Raw genomic sequence first — 18,526 nt, 5'->3', positions numbered from 1 at the left:
GGGGCGCCACTGCATGGCATGGCACACCTTGCACGCGGCAGCACTGCGCGTGGGCCAGCTCACCACACAGGTCAGGAGGCCCTGGGTATCGAACCCTGGACCCTCTGTATGGTAGGCGGATGCTCTATCAGCTGAGCCACGTCTGCTTCCCTATATCAACAATGAAGTTCTTAAACTCAATAACTGTCCTTAAGGTGGTTACAGAAGTGAACACACTTGTTAGGAAATTCACATGGAAGTGTTATATGTCCAAGGAGCACGACGTATGTAAACTACTCCTGAAGTTAGAAAAAGGATAGAAGTAGATAGATAGATAAATGGATGGATAGATAGATGGTAGAGAGACTGATAAAGCAAATGTGACAAAACGTTAAAATTGGTGAATCTGGGAATCTAGGAGGGTTAGGTTGAAGTCCTCAGTATGGACTGTGTGTTTGAAAGAATTTCAAAATCAGAAGTTTAAGTGAAAAGAAAACCCTGATGGAGTAGCTGGGGCGACCATTCCTATTTTATGGGGGAGGAAGCTGAGGCTGGAGAGGGTAAGGGATGTCCCCAAGGGCTGAGGAAGGACAAGCAGAGCTGTGCTTCGTGCTTGGGTCCCTGCCCCACGCTGGGCTCTGACCCGGTATCTCACGGGCATACGCTCGTTCAGTCCTCCCGTCAGTCATGCAGTGGGACAGAGGGTGGTGGAGCGGCGCGGTGGCCGGAACGCAGACTCCGGGGCTGGCCGATGGGGGCGAATCCAGGCTCTACTGCTTCCTGGGTGGTGACCCCAGGACATTTCTTAACTTCTCCTTGCCTCAGCCTCCCCATCCGTATACCGGACGGTGATAACGGGGTTTTGCTTGTCGAGATGATCTCGTGAGTTTCTGTAAAGCCCTAACGCAGTGCCTGGCTCAGAGGCAGTGGGAGCTAGTGTGTCCATCCTCATTTTACAGAAGAGGCTCAGTAAGGTAAGGTCGCCCGAGCATACACGGAGCTGGAGCAGAGGCAGGGCCATCGGATCCCAGAGCCCTGGCTTTCTGGAGAGTCTCTGGGGAAGCAGCTGTGGCTCCCGTCTACCGTATGGGAGGCCCTGGGTTCGCGTCCTGGGGCCTCCTTGTGAAGGCAGGCTGGCCTGCGCCCGCGCGCCGCAGGGAGCGGACAGCCCGCACCGCAGAGAGCCGACTCAGCAAGATGACCCAACAAAAGGGAGACAAGCAGACACAGGAAAACACACAGCAAATGGACACAGAGAAGAGGCAGCAAAGGGGGAGGGGATAAATACATAAATCCTTTTAATAAACAAATAGTCTCTGGAGCCTAGTGCAGGGACTGGGGAATGAGGCTCTCTGCCCCCTAACAGTTGCCTGCCACCTCTTGTCCTTTCCTAAGTGCAGGGCTCTCCGGGACTCCCACCTCCCCTTGCCCCTCTGGCCCCTCCTCCTCCTGTTCCTTCCCTCTTCCTCTCCCTCCTCCCCTCCCTCTCTTCACTTCTCCCCCTTCCCTTCTCCTCTTCCCCTTCTCCCTCTCTTCTTTCTCCCTCCGCTCCTGCCGCCCTCCGCCTGGCTCTGACCATGGATAGAGCAGAAGGAGCCCTGGATCTCGGTCCTTATCACCCCTTTCCCCACTCTGGGCCTCAATTTCCCAGCTAAGAATCGAGGGGCTGGGCGGCAGAAATGTGAGCGTCTCTGAACACGAGTGGACATTGCCCCTGCTCGGTGTTCCTTCCCTACAGGGCACCCTCCCCGCCTCCCGGCCCCTCGAGCCCATGCCCCCGGCAGCTCTGCTGGGTTTGGATGGAGGTTGGCTGAGGAGAGAGAGGTGCCCCCTGGCCTCGGGAGCTGTGGCCCCTCTGTCAGCCCAGCCTGGACCTTCTGGCTCAGGAGCCTGGGACACTGACTCACAAACTGGTTTCCCTGTGGCTGGCACAGTTAACTCCTGGTCTGAGGCTGGGCAAGGTGCCTGCTGGACTCTTCTAAGGCCATTTCAGCAGGACCCTGGTGTGCCCAAGGCCTGCAGGCATTAACTTGCCAGCTGATCCTGCCTGGTCACCCAAAGGTCCGTTAGGAGGTCAGAATGGATTAGCCCAGCTCCTTCCTTGCAGCCGACTTCCCCAGGGCTCTGGCTGCAGCTGAGGACTCTTCCTGGACAGCAAGTTACCCGGGGTGGGCCCAGGAAGCAGGAGGGCAGGGTGGAGCTGGGAGTGGGTGCAAAGGAGGAAAGGAAAGGGAGGAAGTGGAGGCGGGGAGCAAAGCCTCTTTAACTCGTCTTGAGCTACCTACTCCCACTCATGCCAAGGCCTCTTCTCTGGGGTGGCAGGAAGTGAGTTCTCCAACCTGATGCTGTGTGACCTGGGCTGGTTCCACCCCTTCTCTGGGCCTCAGTTGGCCCACCTGTCCAGGTGAGGTTGGACTGGATCATCCTTCCAGCAAACACTTGCTGTCTGCCCGGCTCCGTGCTGGGCAAGGGGGATGCACTGATGAATGCAACATCCCCCTCTGCCCCTGCAGGAGCTCGCAGTTCAGGGCTCCAGTGCTCTTAGCCAGGGGCCTGGGGCTTTAAGGGGTAAAGGTGGGAGCCCGTCTTGCTGTGGGGGAGATACCTCCCAGACCGAAGGAGAGCAGGCTAGACCCAGGCTGGGGGGACCCTGAGTACCTGTCTTGCTGGCAGCCAGCACCCCGCTCCTCCGTCCCACTGGCCTTTGTGTACTGCGCGTTTAGGGGCTGGGACCCCAGGCGGGTTCCTGCAGTGTGTGCCTGGTCCGGGAGTGTGTGCCTGGTTCCTGCAGTGTGTGCCTGGCACAAGGGCGGAAAGGAGGCCCTGTGAACCCCAGCAGGCCGGGTCGGGCCTTCCCCGGGCGAGCGGCGCCGGGGTTGTGTGCAGCCAGCCCAGAGCCCCCGCCGCGTCCCCGCCGAGCCCCGGAGCCACCGGTTCCTTGGCAACATCCCGAGGAATCCCGCGCCGCGCGCTGGCGCCCTTCCTCTGCCCTCCCCCGCCTGCGTGCGGGGGCCGGAGGCGGAGGCAGCGCGGCGAGTCCCATTATAAAAAGCGACAGCGCTCGGCGAGGGGACAGCGCAGAGCTCGAGCGCCACGCGGCCCAGGCCCCCGCCCGGACCCCCGCCCTGCTCAGCCATGACGCCCCCGTCGCTCTCGTGGCTGCTCTGCCTGGCTGCCCTCTGCCATCTGCCCAACCTGCTGACCGGTGAGTGTGGCCTGGGCCGGAGCAGGGGCCGGTGGGGGGGAGCCCCCGGCCCCACTACAGCCCCTCGGCCCTGACGTCGGGTCCCCCGAGCCCCTCCGACTCAGGCAGGTCCCCTTCTTCCGGGATGCTCCTGGCGCTGAGCCCCCTCCCCTGGGGCCAGATGCGGGGCGGCCACGCTGCCGGAGGCTTCGGTCCCTAGCGACTGCCTGCGTGGGCCAGAGAGCAACACGGGGAGGTGGCGTGGACGGCACCCAGGGCGCCCAGGTGTGGCGCGCCGGGAGGGGGGTCCCGGCGGGCCAGCGGGTGGGAGGCCCGGCTGTTGGTGAACCGGGCCTCCCCACTCAGGGTTAATGTGTAACCCGCAGCCTGGACTCCTGAGTCCCGACCCTGGCCCTGGGCCAGGCCTTTGTTAGGACTTTCTCGTGCCCTAATATCCAGACCCCCCAGGAGTCAGGGGTCCAGGGGCAGTAAAGGTCAAGGTCACTGCAGACCACGGACTGGGCTCCTTGCTGCTGCTCCGGTTCGGAGCCTGGATCCCACTGCCCCCTTCCCCCATCACAACGTCTTCCTCCTCCCAGCATAGCTTCGAGAATGCCTCCACCTCCAGTCACTTGTTCTCAGGGACCCAGGACCTGGCGGAACAAGGTTGATCCATCCCACCTGATTTGAGCAACATGGAGGCTCAGAGAGGTTGAGAAGCTGGCCCAAGGCAGCACAGCCAGCCAGCAGGGCAGGAGAGGGCAAGGCTGGCTGGATGGGATGCAGGAGAGAGAATCCAGCTCCTGAGTGGGGCCCAAGCGTGGACGTGCCCCACGGCCTCTGTCAGCCCCATCCTTGGACCGCTGGCCAAGTTATAGGTTGAGGCTCAGAGAGGGTGGGATTGTGCCTTAGATCACACAGCAGGTCTCTGGAAGAACCGAGTGTGCTTCCTCCCCGTCCCTCTATCTGAAGAACACCCACCAGTGAGGCAGGAAGCAGGCGGGTGGCGGTCGTGATGGCAGTGGTGGGGTAGGTGCGGTGGAGGCGGATCACAGCTGGTTTCCTGCTCCCCAGGTGTGGACCCCCCAGGCTTGAGGGGTTTGTGGACAGAGAACCCTGGAAAATGGGGAGTCAGGAGGTGGTTGCTTTGCCACAGCCTTGCTGCGTGGCCCTGGGCAAGGTCTTGCCCTCTCTGGTTCAGGTTGCTGCACCTTTACATAGAGCTATTACTTCCTGGGGGTGTGATGGGGCTCCAGTGCCTAGGAGGGCTTCTCGGAAGAGGAAGAGGAGGAGGAGGAGGAGGAAAAGGGAGAGGAGGTGGGAAAGCGAACGGGAGGAGGGGGAGGATGACTTTTCCTAAGAGGGCGATGGGGTGGGGGCTCCCGTCCTGGGGTGGGGAGGGGAACTTGGGGGGCCCTGGACACTGTGTGACAGCTCGAAGCCTCAGCACTGTCAGGTTCCTGGGTTCCTGGGAGCTCCGGCAGGACGAGGAGTGGTCCGGAAACCAGAGAGGCCCCAAGGAGGGGCTGGGGGCTTCCCAGCTGCTCGCCTGGCGGGTGCAGGGAAGCTGCGTCAGTCCCCAAATGTGGGTTTGCAGGCCTGAGTCGGGCGGAAGGCTGCTCGGCTTTATATAACGAACCTGCAGATACAAGTCAGAGCAGCGCGCTCCCCCCCCAGTCCTGACGCATTCACGCCCACTCACGCCCCAGCAAGAGAGAGAAAAAACCTGTTTTAAGCGGCCTTAGTCTGCTCCCCGGAATAACGGTGGGGGGAGGAGAGGTGTGGGGAAAGGCAGGGGAGGATAAATTCATTCTCCATCCGGGCCCCCTTCAAATTTAAATAAAAATTCCTTTCTTTATTTGTCTGTGGGTTAAGGCTTTAGCTATCACAGAACACTTCTTCGTGCATTTTGTTCCTTCGGTCATTCAACAAACATTTCTTGGGCACCTACTGTGTGCCAGGCCCTGTTCTAGGTGCTGGGACCACATCAATGAATGAAACAGCCAACGATCCCAGCCCTCACAGTGAAATGGTGCTGGGGAAGACAAAAAGTAAACGATTTGGCCTGTTAGAAGGAAGTGAGTGCTGTGATTAACAATAATAACAGGGAGCGGGAGGGGCCGAGGTGCTGACATTCCCACGGGGGTCGGGGAAGCCTCCCTGAGAGGGGGCGTCTCGGTCCTCAGGGAGGGGAAGGAGTGAGCCCTGAGGGGTTCTCGAGGGTGGGGGTCCTCAGTGGAGGGCTTTGGCCCCCATCTGTCCGGGGACATTCGGCACTGTCCGGAGACGTTGGTTGTGACAAATGTCACAACCTTTTTGGTTGGGGGCGCTACTGGCATCTAGTGGGCAGAAGCGAGGGACGCTGGTAAACATCTTACAGTGCCCAGGAGTCTCCCCCAACAAAGAATTATCTGGTCAAACTGTCCAGAGGGTCACGGCCGAGAAACCTGCCCTATAGAGTGGTCCAGACAGTTTTCAGTCGTCTCACGACCACCCCGGGAAGGGGCTGCTATCCTTTCCATCTTGCAGGTGGGGAAGCTGAGGCTCTGAGAGGCTGACTCACAGACACGCTGCTGGGCAATGCTCAGAGCTCTCTCCCTACTGCTCCTCCCAGCACACTCCCCGTCCATTCCTGCCTGTGAGCCTCTAGCAGGCCTCCAAGTCCAGCCTAGAGGACACCTTCCCCGAGAGGCCTCCCCCGATCACTTGCAGCTGGACGTGGTCTCTCCCTCATGTAAACTCCAGCACATTTGGGGCATATTCTGAAATAAGGTGTTTCTACCAGGCATTTAGGGCAGCTCAGAAGAGCAGATCTTCTAGGAGCTGGAAAACCATCTAGACCATTGAGTAGCTGGGTAGCCTCGGGCAAGTCAGTTAACCTCTCTGAGCTTCGGTTTCTGCATCTCTCAAATGGGGATCATGAGCTGTCCTTTGTTGGGGTGTTGAGGACTAATGAAGGCAGATGTGCCTGTGCTGGTCACAAGTCAGCACACAGCAGGTGCTCAACAAAGAGCTCTCCTCCTATGGGCATGTCTTAGCTGCCCAACAGACTGGGAGCCCCCCGAGGGCAGGGACGGGCTTTGTTCTTCCCAGTAAGTCTCACAGCACCCAGCACAGGCTGGCGTGGCGGAGGGGCTAGCACTGTTGGGTAACTGAATAAGCACAGTGACCTGCTCTTCCCGCTCAGCATCCGCACTGGTGGGAGAAAGAGCTCAGGATGAAAGGAGAGGCAGGCCTGGGTCTCCGTATTTATCCAGAAGCAGAGGTTCTTAACAAGGGGTCCATGAGCTTGATTTTAAATTAAAAAAAAAAAAAACACCCTTAGTTTTGTGGGGATGAGTTGTGATATATTTATTAAATAATACACAGTATGGTGTGGACTTAGTAAGGGGTCTATGGTGTTCACCTGACTGGCAAAGGGGTCCGTGGAACAAAAAAGGTTAAGAACCCCTGTCCAAAAAGATTTCAAATAAGTGTTTGTTGAATCTGGAAATGATGGATGGATGGATGGATGGATGGGTGGATGGATGGATGGATGGACAGATGGATGGATGGATGTGTTGGTGAGGGGTGGCCGGGTGGATGGATGAAGGGAGGATGAAGGATAAGTAGGGATGGACAGGTGGTGGGTGGGGGAGTGAGGGATGGGTGGGTGGGTGGCCGGGTAGGTGAAGTTGGGTAAATGCATGGCTGGGGATGAGTTGGGAATAGGAGAACAGGTGGGTCTGCGAGGGATGGAAAGAGTGACGAGTGATAAATGTATGTGTATATATATGTATGTACATATGGGTGGATGGATGGGTGGATGGGTGGGTGGATGCATAAAAAAGGGATAGTGAGTTGGGAAGCTAATTCATTCAACAAATATTCATTAAGTACCCCTCTTGTGCTTGATGGTTACTTGTGCTGGGAAACACTGTGACACAAAGACAAACAAGGTCCCTGTCCCCCGGGCACGATTGAGGGGTTCAACCAGATGAAGATATAGGGACTCACTGGCTGGAGGCATTATCTCGGTTTTACCGAGAGGAAAATGTCAGCTCTGAGAAGAGAAGGACCTCCCCTAGGTGAATGACCAGCAATCCCCGGCAGAGCCCAGGACAGAGCCGGCCGAGGGCATTCGGGCACCAGGCAGGGGGCAGGAACTTTGGGGGCAGGGGACACTGTGGGTCTTTAAGACCCCGGAAGTGAGCAGTGACTCATTGAACGTGCCTCCTCTCCTGACTCCTGGGCTGCACCCTTTGCCTCTACTTAGCTCCTGTTTACTCAGGGGCCCCATTATTTCTGGGACTTCCCCAACGAGGCACCTGCCAGATCAGTCCAGGGGGGCTGCCGCCTGACTCCGCAGGGTGGGGAGGCTGCAGCTGAGTCACGGAGCCTCCCTCTGCAGGGGGCGAGGGAGGGCAACTTTCAGATCCTGGATCCTCAGATTGTTTCCTTAGAGATAAAGGGCAGCCTGTGACTCAGGGACCCTCCTCCTCCCCATTCCCAGCCCCTCCCAGCCCTGAAAGCCCTGAACCATGCTTCCCATGGGGGGAGGCAGATCCAGGCTGGGGGGGGGAGTAATGGGGAGAGGGGAGGTGGGTCATAGAGGAGGTGGGGGGAGCTGTGCATTTGGGAAGGCAGAGGGTTTTTGCACGTCTACGTGTGTGTTTACCCATGAGCAGTGTGCATTTAGGTGGAACCCAGGGGCTAGCTGGGAACCTCCCAGGCCCAGAAGAGTCAGAGAAGCTCAGTCTGGTCCCTGATCTACTTGCCCTGGAAGTCCTGGCCTCTGGGTTTTTACAAAAACTTCCAGGATCCTGCTTCTGCTGCCCATAACTTAGATCCAGATCTGCAACTCAGGTCTTTCCTCATTTTAGACAGATGTTGCCCTCTCTCCCCACAGCTTACATTGAGCACCAAGAAGAGTAGATTTTGCTAGAGATTTTAGGGGAAGATGACTATGGAAATGCCTATGTCAAATAGTTGGGTTCTTAATTGTCCTTTTAGTCCCTTCGTCCCACCCTGGAGTTTCTCTCCGGCTCCATGTGGCACCCAGCCAACTGCAGCCTCCTGCCCTCCCCATCCACCCCCATCTCCATCCCTCCTTGTTACTCCTGCTCTCCCAACCTGCCCCAGAAACTCCAGACTTCTCAGGAAGTATGATTTAGTCCCTCCCAGCAACTGCTCTCAAACTTATCACGGCTCCAGCAGATGCTTCCTTCCTTAGAAGGCCGTTGTCCTCATACCTTTAAAAAAGTTATCATCCGCTACACGTGCCTGGTTGTATTTATGTCTTTGTGGGTTTTTTCTGTTTTTTTTTTTTAATATATTTTTATTACAGATGATGTGCACTTACAAAACAATCATGCACCTGTGTGGAATTCCCATATAACACCCCTTCACCAATACATCACACCGTTGCAAAACATTTGTTACAGATTATGAACTAATATCATCAGACTATTACCACTAACTATGGTCCATAGTGTACATTTGTAATATTTTTTCCATACTCCCCTACTATTAACATAGTACATCTTTGGCATTGATGCAAGAATATTGTTGCATCAATAATATTGCAAGTATTATTGTTAACTATAGTCCATAGGTTAACCAGCTGTATTTTCCTCATGTTTCTCCACGTTCCCAACACCCTGCAATAGTGATGTACATTGGTTCTAGCTCACAGAAGGACCGTCTTGCATTTGTACTGTTAACCACAATTCTCATCCACCTCTGGGTTCACTGTGTTATTCAGTCCCTAGATTATTCTCTAGCTTTTTTTCAATTGACATTTACATCCCTAGACTACCCTTTCCAACCACAATCCCATTTATAAACCACCTGCTACTCACTATAATGTGTTACGATCAGCTCTATCCATTTCCACACTTTTACCGTCAAGTTCATTAAAACTTCTACATACATTAAGCATCAGTACTCCTTCACAGCCCTCCTCTTGTCTCCTAAATACCCTATGCTCTAGGTTTTATCTCTATGCATTTATTCTCTCTTTATGTGTTTTTGTGTAGGGGGTATATATGTACATTGTGTGTGTGTATGTGTGTGCACCTGTCATGGGGTAGGCACACTAGATGTGGATGGCCACAGGCCTGGATGTGGACAGTCCAGAAAATCCACATACGTAAAACAGCCTGAGACGGAGGCCTGAGTGTGTGCAGGGGGTGGGGGGTAGAGTTAGCAGGTGACCTGCTGGGACAAGGGCAGGGATGGGGGGATGGCCCGGCGGTGGGCAAGGCCACCGTGCAGAGTGGGGAAGCAGGCCTGGTGGGAGAACCTGTTCCATCCCTTGCTGGCAGTGTGATCTGAGCACATCCCAGGCACTCGCAGGCTCAACTCTCCCCTGCTGTACACCAGGCCAACCACAGCAGGTGAATTGTTAAAATTAAACAACTGCTGTGTGCCAGGCAACCAGAGCTTCATTAGGAAGAATCCATTTTCATTCACCCTTCCAACAACCGGAAGTCCCCATCTTGCAGGTGGGAAAACTGAGGCATAGGGCCGTTTGGTGACAGTGGGACGGGAGGTCCAGGGCCTCGACGGTCAGTGCTGGCTTAGACGGTCCGGCCGGGATGAGCTGGCGTGAGGCTGGGAGGCCGGGTGTGCACACAGCCCTGCTAACTGGGGTCTCTGTGGGCTCAGGACAGCAGCACGGCGTGAAGAAGTGCAGCATCATTTGCGACAGGATGACCTCGAAGATACCTGTAGCTTTCCTGCTCCGCTACAGACAGAACCAGGAGTCCTGCGGCAGAAGCGCCATCGTGTAGGTACTGCCCGCGGCCCCACGAGGCCACGGCCCTGGCAGAGGCTGCTCTTGCACCTCACTGACCTTAACACCTGAGCCACGTGGCCGAGGCGGGGGTGGCTTCCTGAGTGACCCAGTACAGCCAGGGGGCCAGGAGCAGCCACCCCCTGCCACTGCTTCCCCAGGGCCCTGTACCCACTGCTTCCCGTCTGGGCTGGAGTTCCCTTACCTGTAAGATGGGTGGCTGGGAGGAGGAAAGGGGATAATGTGCAGAAGCACTTGGCAGCGTGCCCGGATGCTGCTGACAATGCAGAGGTCAGTGTGTCCCATGAAGCCATGAGGAGGAATTAAGGGACCCCGTGAGGCTTTGGAGAGGGAGCAAGCTGAGCCCTGGACCCCCCCGAGCTCCGGAGCTGTCCGCACTCCCTGGTAATGCCCAGTCGCCCCGTGCTGAGGCCTGTCCTCGGGTCCTAGAGCAGCCGGGCCCAGGGGCCTGACAGCAGGAAATGGCCAGGGCCCCTGTGCCAGTTTGGACTCGGCTGAAAGAAGCCCAGCACTTCCTCTTCTCAGCTGCGCAGTTTCTAAAAGCAGCAAGGTCCTGCGCGAGCTCGTACCTGACCTCTTTTCTCCCTCACCAAGGCTCACTTCCCCAGACACCCCCACGTATTTGCTTCCTTTTTCTAGGCGGGGAGGAGGTGAGACACCCCAAGGGAGGGGCTCCGGCGCCACTTGCTCCCTGGGCTCCTCGGGCTTCCCAGCACGCTGGACCCAGGCTCGTGTGCTTCGCTTCTCTGAGCCTCTGTTTCCTCATCTGTAAAATGGGGGCGAGCGTGGGGTCCACCTTGCAGGGCGGGTATGAAGTTTAAACACAGGCAAAACATCCAGCACAGGCCGTGGCACGGAGCAAAGGCCCCGGTCAGCTCTGCGCTGTGGGCTTGGCCCTGCACCAGCCCGAGGCGGCTGCTGAGAAGGCTCGAGACTTGGCTGGCACTTGGGTCCCAGCGGGGCTGCCGTACGTGCAGCTCTAGCCCACGAGGTGCCCTTTCAGCCCACAGATGCACAGCAGAAGAGGCAGGGTAGGGCCTAGGCCCTGAAACCAAGGCAGAGCAGGAAAAGGACTTTGTGACAGAGGGTCCTTTCCAGAGTGACGGGGCCCCACCACCGGTCACGCTCTCAACTGCAGAGTGCCCCTGCGAAGTCCTCTCCCCACCAGGGGGCTTACAGTCCAGAGCCTCTTCCCTCCTGGAAACTGTGTTATTATCAGCATCGTTATTATTCCCAGCTATTATTTGTCCCCTGCTTGGAGCCAGGGGCTTTACGTAATTAACATGCTCATTAGTAACACAGAATTCGGGTGACTGACTCTTTCCTAGTGTTAAAGCTGGTATTTAACAGCACTGAATTATATATTGAAGTGTGGTTAAAAGATGAAATTTTAGGTTGTACATACATGGAACTAGAAAAAAAAATTTTTTTAATCCATGGAACTGTGCAAAACAGTGAACGTTAAGTTAAAACATTGACTGTCATTAATAGTGCAATTATAAAACTGTGCTTTCACCAGTGGTAACAGATGTACCATGCCAGCGCAAGGTGCTAGCAGTAGGGTAGTCTATGGGAATTCTGCATTTTATGCATGTTGTTCTGTAAACCCACAGCTTCTCTAATTAAACAGGCACCTCTGAAAGCACCCCCCCCCCAAACCTGCCGGTCACCCTGCAGAAGACTTCTCCCGTGAGGGGCCGGAGGTCCAGAGCTTGCGCTGCCCAGGCCAGGCAGCGAGGGAGGGTGGAGGCGGGACTCGTGGCCCCCGCCCCACGCCAGTGCCCCAGCCTCACTGGGTCTCTGTCTTCCTCCCTCGTAGCCTGGAGACCAAGAAAAACAGGCTGTTCTGTGCTGACCCAAAGGAGAAATGGGTCCAGGAAGCCCTGGAGCTTCTAGACCGCCAGGCGGCTGCCCGGGCTGGAAACGGGAACGGCGGCACGTTCGAGAAGCAGATCGGCGGGAGCGAGCCCAGGGCCAGGCCGGCCGCCAGAGGAGCGTCCCAGGACGCAGTGCCAGGGCCCGAGGCCATGGGGCAGAGAGGTGGTCTGGAGCCGACGCCGTCCCAGGAGATGCCAACGGCTCTGGGGATGTCCCCGGAGCCACCAACTGGAATGTTTGGCCCCTCGGGCACCGGGTCCGTCTCAGCCTCGAAGGCGCGGGATGGAGGGTCTCCTGCCGGGCCCAGCACGCCCGAGCTTCCCGGCCTGGCCGCCGCCTCCACCGCCACAGCTTGGCAGAGTTCTGCTGCCGACCAACGTGGCTCTGGGCTCTGGGCTGAGGGCAAGGCCTCAGGGGCCCCCTCCACTGAGGCCCCCTCCACTGAGGCTCCCTCCACCGAGGCCCCCTCCACCAAAGGCCCCTCCACCGAGGCCCCCCTCCACCGAGGCCCCCTCCACCAAAGGCCCCTCCACCGAGGCCCCCTCCACCGAGGCCCCCTCCACCAAAGGCCCCTCCACCGAGGCCCCCTCCACCGAGGCCCCCTCCACTGAAGACCACTCCACCGAGAGCTCCAGCGTTTCACGCCCAGTCCCAGAGGACAATATTGGGTCTGAAGACCAGACTGTGTGGGCCAAGGAGCTGGGCCCCCCGCCCGAGAACTCCCTAGGGCCCGAGGAGGTGGGCTCCATTCCAGCTCACACGGATGCCTTCCTGGACTGGGGGCCCGGGAGCCTGGCCCCCGTCTCCTCCGAAGGCGCCTCCAGCAGGGAGCCGGGGGCCTCAGGCAGCTGGACCCCCGGGCCCGAGGAGCCCGTCCACGCCACCGTGGACCCCCAGAGGCTGGGCGTCCTCATCACCCCTGTCCCCGACGCCCGGGCGGCCACGCAGAGGCAGGCCGTGGGGCTGCTGGCCTTCCTCGGCTTCCTCTTCTGCCTGGGGGTCGTCATGTTCGCCTACCAGAGCCTCCAGGGCTGCCCGCGCAAGGTGGCGGGGGAGATGGTGGAGGGGCTTCGCTACGTGCCCCGGAGCTGCGGCAGCAACTCCTACGTCCTGGTGCCAGTGTGAGCCGCCGCCCGCCCGCACCCACTTCGACTCAGACCGCCCCCTGGGGCCCCCATCCGCCCACCCACCTGCACCCCAGAGCCGGATCTGAGCTGGACCATCGGAGCCGGGGGGCGGGCACCTCCCGGAAGCCACCCTCGGCCACTCCTGACCTACCTGGGGCGCGGAGGGAGGCAGCCTCCAACGCTCTCTCCAGCGTCCCCAAGTCGGAAAACACTTCTCTGCTGCTGACCGGTTGGAGGCTCGTTTTGACACCGTCCCAGCCCCAGGAACACTTATTTATTGAATGCCCAGCCCCTCGGACCCGCGCCCCTTTGGGAGCCGCGCTCCTCCCCTTTTTCCAAATGAGCACCAGGCCAGACCCCGCCTGCCCCTCGCCTCCGACCTCGTGGTGTCTCACGTCCGCTGGGTCGCCAGCCCCCGGCCCCCCGCGGTGCTATCTCCCCCACCCCACCCCTGCCCTGGCCCCTGTCCTCCGGAGCCCCCACCCCAGCCAGGGCCACGTGTTTTCTTGCATGAGGCTAGTGTGGTGATTCCTGGGACCGCTCCTGCCAAAGCTCTGCCACCAGGGCCGGACTCTGGGAGGGGCCGTGCGATGGTCAGGGGGCTTGGAAGTTTTTCCTCCTCGGTCTGCCTGTGCCGTGAAGGAACGCTGACTGTGAGCCGAAGGCTGGCGTCCTGGTGCCACCCAGCAAGCCTCCTGCGCGTCGGAGGCCTCTGGCTCCCCGTCTGTGAACGCAGAGCTGGATTAGATAAGGGCAGGCCAGTATGTGGCGATAGCCTGAACCCCCAGCAGGCCTCGCTCATCAGCCCAGGTCTGCTCCCCGCCCCAGGGCCTGATGTGACCTCACCATCCTTAGCGTGGCGCCTCGGCCGGCCGCTGCCACTGATTAGATTGGCACGGCCTTGGACCCTGGCACCTGGCGGCCCTGCCCCGTTGGAAGGGCGTTCCTGGGAGCCTGGGCTGTGGTGCTTGAGGGCCAGAGCCCCCACTTTGGAAGACCCTCCCTTGCTTTGAGGACAGCCCCTCACACTCAAAGGATGCTGAGGCAGCTCGCGGTCAGAGGGCCTGGCCGAGGGCGCCGGGGAGGTGGTCTTCAGGCTCCCCGGCAGGCTGATGACAACGATGACAAAGACGACGGTGCTGCTTTTAGACCTGGATGGCTGCTGGGCTCGGGGCGCCCTGCGGCCCCACGCACCTGAGCCCGGCATCTGCCCTTTCTTCCCCCCCCCCCCCCCCCCACCGCTCACGCCCTGTAAACACTGCTCTTTGCACTCCAGACCTTCCCTCTGCCCTGCGTCTCCACCGCAGGCAGGGCCAGGAGTTTCCATGAGATCAGAATCCCCGATGAAGCCTGAGGTGGCCGCGTTTATATCTGCGAGGGACTCTGCCCCGTGGGGAGGGGCGCGGCGGGGGGGGGAGTTGTGGGCGTGAGGGCAGGGGTTCTCGTTTTGGCTGCTGAGGGCTCAGGCATGCCTGGGCAGGCTGGAGGCTGGCCGCGCCGGGCACCGCCCCGCTGGTCCCAGCTGGACCCGCAGGCCGCACCACTCGGGGTCCCTGGTACAGCCGCTGCCCCTCCCGCTGGTTGTCCCCGACGCTGGCCCTTGCCCTCCGAGGAGCCTCCCACGGGCTGGACCTCACCTGGGGTGTGTGTGACACGCTTCTTTGCAGATGGGGTTGGGGTGCTCAGAGGAAGAAAACACGCTCAGGTCTGTAGAGGGAGGGAGGTGGTGCTGCTTGCCCCCCCCCAGCTCTCCTGCACCCCTGCCGTGTCCAGGGTGTTTGGGAAGTCGGGGGCTGGCCTGAGGGGGTCACTCAGAGGGCTCAGCAAGTGGGAGAGCAGGGCTGAATGCACTTTTTTGGGGGATCCTCTAGGCTGGGAGAAACTTCAAAGGTGGGATATGGAGCTGTGGGGTTCCCCTCCGTGAGAAAGGGGCTGGGAGCAACCGGTCTCCCTTCCACGGACTTCGGACTTGTTAGTTTCTCCAAGCAGGACACGGACAAGGACAATCTGGGGTGGACTTTGGAAGGAGCTGGTTGACCCTTTTGCTTTTCCAACCCCTGTGCCAATGTCTGTGCCATTTTGTATTTTACTAATAAAACTGAAAAGTCTTGTGAATCAAACACCGGTGCTTTCTCTGGGGCGGGTCCAGTAACCAAGAACTCAGAGGGAGATGAAAGAAGGGGGGCCAAGGACACCCTGTCAGCCTGTGGGAGGTGAGTCAGGGGTCTCCGACCTGCTGGCACAGAGGAGGGGCAGGGACAGTCACCATCAGTAGGAGAAGGTACGTTGGGGACAGTTTGGGTCCCTGGCCTGGCTCTGTCCTGAGCAGCTGTGTGATGCTGGCCCCATGTCTTTACCTCTCTGGACTGTGTAAATGTGGCAGAGCTCTCCTTGTGGCTCCCATCCCTGGCAGGGATCAGGATCCCCTGTGGTGCCCCCACCCCGTGCCTACTGAGCCACCATCTTGGGGTTTTGCCGTCACCTTTAGAGATCATGTGAGCCCAGTGGGCCACATTTTCCTCTTTTCTGTCTTGACTCATTCCTGGTTCAGATGAAACTTGAAGAGGGATTACCTGCCCTCAAGGGACTTGGGTGTTCATAGATGTGACCCAAAGCATGAGCCCCCTGGTGGCCCCTAAGCTTTCTAGTGTTCTGGCTGATGTCATAAGGGCTGCTATGTGCAGTTGTGCAGGTTGGGAACTGCATAAGGGCACCACAGGCCGAGTCCAGGCAACATACAGTCTTTCATGGAGTCTGAGATGCACATTTTTTCCACATTGTGACATCTTTGTCTTACAATTTTTCATCCTTGTTGAATTGGTAGGTTTTCACTTTCTTTAGCACTAGTTTATTAAATATCACAATGTCTTACAATCAATGGCACCTTAGATTTGATGTCTACACAGTTTCAAAAGATTACAGGAAACATTTAAAAATCAGGAAATTGCACACATCAGAAACCCACTTTCCTATGTTCTCTCAGCAACTCTGATCCAACTCCACTGCACCCCCAGACCCCCCATTCCCCTCAGGGGGTGGCACTGGGTGAGGTCTGAGCAGCGGCTGCCCCTGGAGATGGGGCCAGGCCAAAGTGAGAGCTCCAGTCTCCTGTGTCCCCTGCACCCGGGTTCTGCGGTCTTATCGGTTGCCATTTATCAATGCCTTGCTTCTTGGTGTTTTTCTTATACTCAGGATATTTTTTTCTGAGTCCAAGTCTCCATTAGAAGGTAGGACAAGGAAAGCCAGACCATGATGGTCACTTGACTTTTCTCAAACCCTGCTGGCTTCCCTCACTTTAGCACCTGCCAAATCCCACAGACATTTGAGTTTGAGGTTCTTGCCAGAATCTGCGTTTGCTATCCCTCCCGAGCTGCAAATTCCAGTACTTTGCGCTGCAGTGAATCCTAGCTCTCCCTGCTCCACCCCAAACCCAGTTTCCTCCTGCTTTAGTCCATTCCCACCCTGGAGAAGGAGGTCTCCCGCAGGCCAGAGCTCAGCCCCAACACTAACAGAAGCTTGGAAATGGAAATATCTCTTCTTGTCTTTAGCACCTTCGCCCGCAGGGTTTAAAGCTCCACGTCATACTTGGCAAATGCAGGAGGAGCCAGAGAAATCTGCATCCTCTCTCCTTCTAGAGCAGTTCCCCGGGGATCTGGGACTTTTTGTGTGTTTGTTTTCTCTTTCAGTTACAGAGTTCAACTTCAGCTAATTAATTCCCAGAATTAATGCAGTTTGATGAGGATTTGGAGGCCTCTGAAATCTCTGATGGGGCCATCAGGGCACTGAATAATAATAATAATTACAATGATTGTAAGTATAGCCAATTGTTTACTTAATGTTTACTACGGGCCAGGCAGGGTGCTAAGTCCTCTTTTTATAACCATCCAACAGTCCCCATCTTACTGATGCGCAAAGTAAGGTTTTCCTAGGATGTGTGACTTGCCCAAGGTCACAACGCTGAGAAGCAGCAGAGCTGGTGTGCGAGCCCAGGTCTTTCCCAGAACCCTCTCCAGCACTGGTTCTGAACGTGCCCTCCACAGGGGTGGAGAGGCCCAGACTCCCGAGCCCCACTTCAAACACCAGGCGTGTGGCCTGGGAATCTGCACTTTCAACAAAAGCCCGGGGCTCAAAAGTAGGGGATAGAGTGCCTCACCAAAGTTTTAGAGCTCACTGCCCAGGCCACCCCACACGCCAAGGCTGCAGGGACCTCGGGCAGTAGCCCCGCAGCCTTCGCCTCTTCTGCTGTTGTTCCTCCACCCCTCCCGTGTCCTCTGTACATTCCCCCACTGGGCGAGGTGAGGCAGAAAAACACAGAAATGAATGGCTGGGAATTTCCAGCTTGAGAATGAATAACAGGCACCGGCAGCCACGGGGTGCGTGTGTGTGCGCTTGTGCCCAGCCGCTCCTATTGTGCATTCCATCCCAGCCTCCTCTCGCTCGGTCATGTGCTTTCCTGGATAAAGAACGTTTTCCCTGCAAGGACTTCGGAGAAGATGCGGTGCCAGGCTGGCTTTCCTGAGCTGACAGCAAGGTTCCCTGGCTGGAGCAGAATCAGGGGGAGGTGGCGCCTCTGAACTCAGGAGAATTCCAGAGCAGAGTATGTTTTGGAAGAGATGCCCCTCTTGACCTTCAAGGGATCCCATTGCTCCAGGGGACAGAATAGAATTATTTGCACTGAGCATTTTGTTTGTTCGTTGTTGTTCCAAGTCTATTTTTCTTATTTTGGTAACATGCATATGACATAAACTTTGTCATTTTAATCATGTTTCTGTGTACAATTCAGTGGTATTAATTACTTTTACAAGGTTGTGCTCCTACCACCACCTTCCATTGCTAAAATTTTTTCATCACCCAAAACAGAAACTCTTTACTCGTTAAGCAATCACTCCCAGCCCTGTCCCCAGCCCCTGGTAACTGTTCATTTACTTTCTGTGAATTTAGCTTGTTCTAGATATTTCACGTAACTGGAATCATACAATACTTGTCCTTTTGTGTCTGGCTTATTTCACTTAGCATGTCTTCAAGGTTCCTCCATGTTGTGATATGTACCAGACCTGGGTTTCCACGTTTTGTTTAGCCTTTCATCTGTTGATGAACATTTGGGTTGTTTCCAATTTTTTGGCTATGGTGAATAAAGATCTTTACTGTGAACTCTGGTGTACAAGTATCTGAGTCCCTACTTTCAATTCTTTGGGAAGGTATATCTGAGCGACTTGTTTCTAGCAATAAGGGATCAGAAGTAACATGAGCCTCTACTGGAACTCTGTGTACTTACCAGCTGTGTGACTTGGTTTTTTGTTGTTGTTGTTGTTTTCGAATCAAACAGATTTTATTCAACTTTTTAAGATAAGGAAAACAAATGGTATAAAATAAGTCAAGAAATGTTCTCTTGTACTACTATCTCAAACCATTTTCACTGTTTTACAAAATGCTCGCACAGCAAATATGAAAAGCTAATACATTCTTTTTTAACCTCTGCTGCAATAAATGCAGCATTAACAAGCATACAAATTTCTCTGTACTAATCTGAAAAGTAGAATTACCGAGTTACTAATTTTATGA

The 18,526-nt window shown here is 56.7% G+C and overlaps 1 protein-coding gene across 1 annotated transcript; it reads left to right on the top strand.

Moving 5' to 3' along the window:
- The first annotated feature begins 3,005 nt into the window (after window positions 1-3,005).
- Window positions 3,006-13,086, top strand: CX3CL1 (C-X3-C motif chemokine ligand 1). Its single transcript, XM_058279964.2, has 4 exons — window positions 3,006-3,184; window positions 9,812-9,932; window positions 11,779-12,253; window positions 12,390-13,086. Exons 1-4 carry the CDS (start codon window positions 3,115-3,117, stop codon window positions 12,960-12,962), a joined length of 1,239 nt encoding a protein of 412 aa, XP_058135947.1. The 5' UTR covers window positions 3,006-3,114; the 3' UTR covers window positions 12,963-13,086.
- The last annotated feature ends 5,440 nt before the right edge of the window (window positions 13,087-18,526 follow it).

The sequence above is a fragment of the Dasypus novemcinctus genome, chromosome 18, assembly GCF_030445035.2.
Source record: "Dasypus novemcinctus isolate mDasNov1 chromosome 18, mDasNov1.1.hap2, whole genome shotgun sequence".
NCBI lineage: Eukaryota > Metazoa > Chordata > Mammalia > Cingulata > Dasypodidae > Dasypus > Dasypus novemcinctus.
The sequence above is the reverse complement of the archived record's forward strand: the minus strand, read 5'-3'. Positions and strand labels throughout refer to the sequence as shown.